Raw genomic sequence first — 6,289 nt, forward strand, 5'->3', positions numbered from 1 at the left:
TACGTCTGCGGTATATTCCTGGGTTTTCGCCGTCCACATTTTGTGCGTCCAATCAGCGACCGGAGGGAGTGGCTGAGAACAATGACGTTAAAGTCAGCTCACGTTGACGGACATCACGCACAGTGTTTGGTTTTTTTTACAGCCTGCCCGCAACGTGAATCCCGGCCAAACGTTAGCGATTGGTTATGGCAGATCCAGAGTGGCACTGGGCAGATCCAATAGTTTTAAACTTCAACAGACAAGTGCCTTCAAGTGAGTTAACGTTAGTCAATTGAGTGGGTCCAATAAAATCAAGTACGAGAGTCTGGTAGGACAAGGCGTGCCCCCTCCTCTCTGTGAACGTTAACAATACAAAATGCCAGCTTCCAATTACCGATTCTGTTTGATTTGTGGAATGCAACGTAGTGCATTGGCAGCATGTTTTGTCCACCCCTCCCACATAATAGTTGATAGTGATGGTTTCACATCAATGTGAAGGCCAGACATTGAACGACATTTTCATGTTGTTCCACAAAAAGTGGATTGCATCATGCTAGTGAGGGATAAAGCATGCTAATGTATCCACAAATAAAACCTGTTCTTGAGCATGCTGGTCTTGGCTTCTATGCTGCAGGACTGTGTGTGTGTGTGTGTGTGTGTGTGCGTGTGTGCGTGTGTGTGTGTGTGTGTGTGTGTGTGTGTGTGTGTGTGTGTGTGTGAATATATAGACCCTTTCTGTCCTCAGTCATTAGTAACTCTACCACTCGTTATGATCAGTGCTTCATTAACCTCTCTCTCTCTCTCTCTCACCTGCAGGCTGCCACAGAATTGGTAGATGCTGTTGTCCACGTTGAGGCTGTTGTCGATGGCGTTTGTGCTGCCGCGCTCACGGTTCTTCTGCTGCGGCGTGGTGATGGGGGGTGTGGTCTGCGACGGGGGCATGGGCTGCCAAACCCCCACGTCTGTGCCGTTACCGAAGGCCTGGATGGCGTTGCCTGTGGAGGGAGATTTGTTTGTTAACACTTCCACACATATGAGCAGTCTGATGGCTCAGTACAAACCCATCAGATCTGAGCCTGATCTCTCGCCACTTGATTCGAAGACATACTCTCATATTAATTAGTGTGTCAGTGAAACTCACCTATTTCACTGACACATAAACACACAGCGTTCTTTGCAGGCCTTGACATTAAGCTTAATGTTATGTTTTACTTGCCCAATAGCAAAACATACTTGGTCAAAATGTAAATTGTAGGCCTATTAAGAAAATGTATAAAACCAACAAGTCAACAAAAAATTCTTGAATTATAATAATGTATTCAAATACAAAACATAACAATTATGGCCGCAAAGCTGTCAAACCAGCTAGCCCAACAGAAGAAACATGGGCCTCAAAATTTATTAATTAATACATTTATATAGGGCCTACTACAGCAATCAGAATGACATTTATTTTTATTGATTTTTGGTGAATATTTGGGGCAAACTATTAATTGCATCCCAATTCCATATAATGCAAAATTATGAGCAAATAATCACCTGTAGTAAGTAAAAGTCAACCATTGGCGACTACTACAGCAATCGAAAAAAATGTATAAAACCAACAAGTATTTGTTATGTTATGTTTTACTTGCCCAATAGCAAAACTTACTTGCCCAAAATGTAAATTGTAGGCCTATTAAGAAAATGTATAAAACCAACAAGTCAACACAAATTTCTTGAACTATAATGTATTCAAATACAAAACATAACAATTATGGCTGCAAAGCTGTCAAACCAGCCAGCCCAACAGAAGAAACATGGGCCTCAAAATGTATTAATTAATACATTTATATAGGGCCTACTACAGCAATCAGAATGATATTTATTTTTATTGATTTTTGGTGAATATTTGGGGTAAACTATTAATTGCACCCCAATTCCATATAATGCGAAATTATGAGCAAATAATCACCTGTAGTAAGTAAAAGTCAACCATTGGCGATTACTACAGCAATCAGAATGACAAAATGTATTTTTAGTGATTTGTGGTGATTTCTTTCCTAAAACAATTCTGAGGTGAAATCTGTTGGGTGTAAGTTGTCGACGGTCCCTAAAACAGATAGCAGCCGGAACGTAGATTTAAGTGTTGTTCTCCCACAGATATTGATAGCAACATGTCGTTGTAATTTTTGTCGATACAGTGTCCTAAACTGTCATCAACATACTACACCCGTCCTCAACATCCTATATCCGTTCCCGTGATATAGCCGGATGTTTTTATTTTGTAGGCATATTTAGTGTATTTCCAAAATAAAAAATCACTTTCCCGAACGTGAAACCTCATGTCACATTAAAGTTGCCCAATCACAGAGTTCACCTGCCCCGGGCAAGCTGGCAACCGTTAATGTTGAGGCCTGCTTTGACATTAATTGTTTTCAATGTACAAAGAAAGGAATTAGGGAATCAATGTTAATAAAGTCACGTTTGGAAAAGAGACCACTTCAAATAAACTGTTGAAAAATGAGACAGCTGACAGAGTCTAACACCTGATGCTCTGATCTGGAGCGATTTGTGTTTTCCTGCTTGTTTCATCCAGTGTATGGCATCACCAGCGTGTCTGAGTGCTGAACACTTTGTGTTTGTGTGAAAGGCAATCAACCTTTGATTTGTTCAAACATCACATAACTAACCTAGCGATTGTGGGAAAGGCAGAGAAAGGACCTGTTTCAACTGAGCTGAATCTCCTTGTTTGTCGGCGGATAATTATGAAGCCAAAATGAGGAAGCGCGAGTGTGTGAGTGTCGCATTAGTCCATTAGGGATACTATATTTACCTTTCAGATGGGTAAACACACACACACATACACACACACACACACACACACACACACACACACACACACACACACACACACACAGACACACAAACACACACCCATTCGCGCACATCAGAGGGTATTCGCTCTACTGAGAGTGTTATTCAGACAAACAGGTGACTTTTGGCATTTGGCTGTCCCAGGGGTCGGTGAATCCATTCCCAGCATGAACCTGGCACTTGACTCATGACAGAATATTTAACCCCTGTTCAGTATTCATACAGGTTCACAGAAAGAGGTGGATACTGCTTCCCTTCCCCTCTTCACCACCAAAACCCTCCTGTTGCGCTCTTAGCTTCTTTGGGTGTCTTGGATACTATTATACCAACGCAATACTCTGAAGTCTGACTCCAGTGGCAAGCAGTTAGGTGCTTGATGAGGCTGTTTTTAACGTAGGCCTGCTGACGGCTGGGGATACAGATGAGCCCTGTGTAAGCGCGTTGGACCTGGTAGAGTCTCGAGAGGTGTACCTGAAGAGGTGAACGCAGAACAGTGTGGGCTCGGCCACTGGTTTCACTTACTCTTCAATTTACGGACCAAGGCCAGGCATCCCAAAACATCCAGCGCAGACACACACACACGCTCCCTCTCACACACATAGACACATGCGCACACACACACACACACACACACACACACACACACACACACACACACACACACACACACACACACACACATACACACACACACACACACAACCACACAGACACACACAGACATATTGTTTTACAGAGTAACGATCACACAGTGCATTAAAGGTCTAAGTAGGATATGGAGCAACTCTCGCAGGCCGGAGGGATTTACACTCTCATGAACACAGAAAATATCTTCCTCTACACATCTCTCTCTTCCTCACACATGACCACACACGTTGAGATCCATTCTAATTAATTATTAATTAATAATTGTTAATTATCTCCCATGATATTTTTGCTCTTATCGTGTGTTAATGTTCCTGTGATTGAATGTATTTATTTTTATATTGTATTGTTTTTCCCCTCCAGCTGTACCGTCAATCTCCAGAAAAATGGTATTCCTGGTTAATTATTATTCTGTCAATTAGTTTTCATGGATACAGTAACAAAAGCTGGTCTTCATACACTTCTGTTGGTATATATATCTTTATGTTAGTTTATGTTAGTTAATGTCCCTGAAGCAACTCTTTATTTGAAGTTGAAGCTTGTGACATTCCTTTCATCTGGGAATATTTTCAATTTGCAAAGTTGTAGTCTCTTCAAATTAATCTATATGAATTTTCATCTACAGTAAAAGATATCCAGAGCGTAACAGTCCCTATGCATCCGACCTCACATTAATTCACCTTGATTACCAACAATACATTTAATTTATGTTCCTATTACAAATGGGTCATTTGAACACAAGAGTTGGTCTTCAATAATAAATCCTCAAGTTAAATTAATGGGACCAGCTACTAGAAATAGTTGGTTACATTCCAAGCAATCACATTAATTTACCTTGATGACCACCTTCCCTACCATTTGTAATAGGAACATCAATTATGTGTACAAACCCTGACCACCCTAGTGCATAAACTATGGTCTTTCTTCCTGGCGGTTGGAAAAACAGTTAATCTGCGTTCAATTTAGCTGTTCATCAATGATTGGTAACAGGACAACTGGTGACAATGAATCAAAAATTCCCATGTGCTGCAATTAATAGTTTTGTACATTCCCTGCATAGCAACAGCTGAAGCCCGGCCAGCAGCTAAGCCCTTCTATTTTTGAAACAGGGATGACAAACCTAAATAGTTTCAACTGTAGTTTTTAATATATTATTAATAACTAGTTTCTATTTAAACAATCTATATTTTCCATGAAACTTTTTTTGTGCAAAGCTTAGTTTTGCCAAAATCCTGACACTGACGGCTACGGTCACAGAAGTTGGATATCAACACTGTAAAGAATTCAGAATGTCGAATGACAACAACTATAAAAATAATCCCACTGGTTAAAGTAAGATTGGGGATTGGTGTCTGGGACTTCAGGGCTGTGAAGCAAAATTTGTCACACTTGGTAAAGGAAACATTTTCTTGAAGGAGTTTAAGGAGAATATGTCCATAGTATAACATTTGTGTTTGAGTGCAGTTTTAACCGAGACATTCAGCGGGACAGGCAGGGTCTTCGATCTGAGTGTACAGACTATATTGTAAGTCCACATGCCAGTGTTTACTCAGCCTTGGTACAGATGTATTGACTCTAGATGAACAAACACTCCACACTGGAGTATATGTTAAGCTCATCCTCTCTCTGACTGTACTAGAGTCTTAAACGCACGCAGGAACGCATTTACACACACACACACACACACACACACATACATACACACACACACTAAAACACACACACACACACAAACACACACACACACACACAAAAACACACACACGTTTATGCTCACACTGTAACACACAAGCACACAAGCATACACACACTTGCACACAGTGACACACACAAACACACACATACTGTCATGTTTTCTGTAACCTCCTTATGACTGCATTAATTCCTTTGGGTACACACACACACACACAGACATGTGCACACGGCATACATTTTTAAAGGACAAAAGCATCGTTCTTTCAACCTTCAGTGGGCTTGAACAGCAGGTTGTGTTTGAAAAAACATAATATCCCCTTATCGCTGCCTGCCATTTAAAAAAGATATAATTTCTGACAGCTACAACTTTGTCAAAAATGGCTAAACAGCTAAGATAAACTATTTTTAAGCCTCGGCAGGTGGCAAAGATGATTTATATATATAGAAAGATATTTATTCTATGCATATTTCATACACTTCATATATAAGTGATCAATTATATCTTAGAGTATATAGGGATCTGATTTATACTTGATCCGGCTTTCGCTCTCTCAATGTTCTTGTCTATCCCTGCTTTCCCTTCTCTTAATCTATCTCTCTGTTTCCCTCTCTCTCTCTTTCTCTCTCTTCCTATATATATATCATTATGTGTCATTCTCTTTCTCTATTTTTTCCCTGATTCTGTAGGGAAAAAACCTCTATGACCCTGTATGCCAGGAGGAAGAGAGAGAGAGAGAGAGAGAGAGAGAGAGAGAGAGAGAGAGAGAGAGAGAGAGAGAGAGAGAGAGAGAGAGAGAGAGGCAGAGACACAGGGACAGGCATCTTCAGAGCTGTCATGTACTGCTGAGCAAGCTTAATAAGAGGAGAGGAAGAATGCTTGAATGGAGGAGGTTAAGAAAGCTAAAGGAGAAAGAATGAAGAAAGGAAAGAAAGATAGAGAGCTAACAGGGAAAGCAGTTCAATGGAAAATATGAATCAAACATATTTTACAGTAAAAATAAAGTAGATCCTCTACTTTATTTTTAGAGGAGATATAGGGTGAGACTCTCTCACTCTATATCTCACAATAGGTCTCTCGATCTACTTTATTTTTTCTTTATATTAAAAGAGGGGG

At 40.3% G+C, this 6,289-nt stretch overlaps 1 protein-coding gene across 1 annotated transcript in view; it reads right to left on the minus strand.

Annotated features, from left to right (window-relative positions):
- The window catches only part of gfra1a (gdnf family receptor alpha 1a), an 81,660-nt gene that overhangs the window by 6,920 nt on the left and 68,451 nt on the right, over positions 1-6,289 (minus strand). The window contains exon 9 of the mRNA XM_079759094.1: positions 790-974. Coding sequence (XP_079615220.1) covers positions 790-974 — 185 coding nt within the window. The remainder of the gene's footprint in view (positions 1-789; positions 975-6,289) is intronic.

The sequence above is a fragment of the Pollachius pollachius genome (assembly GCF_949987615.1).
Source record: "Pollachius pollachius genome assembly, chromosome: 2".
In the NCBI taxonomy this organism is placed as follows: domain Eukaryota; kingdom Metazoa; phylum Chordata; class Actinopteri; order Gadiformes; family Gadidae; genus Pollachius; species Pollachius pollachius.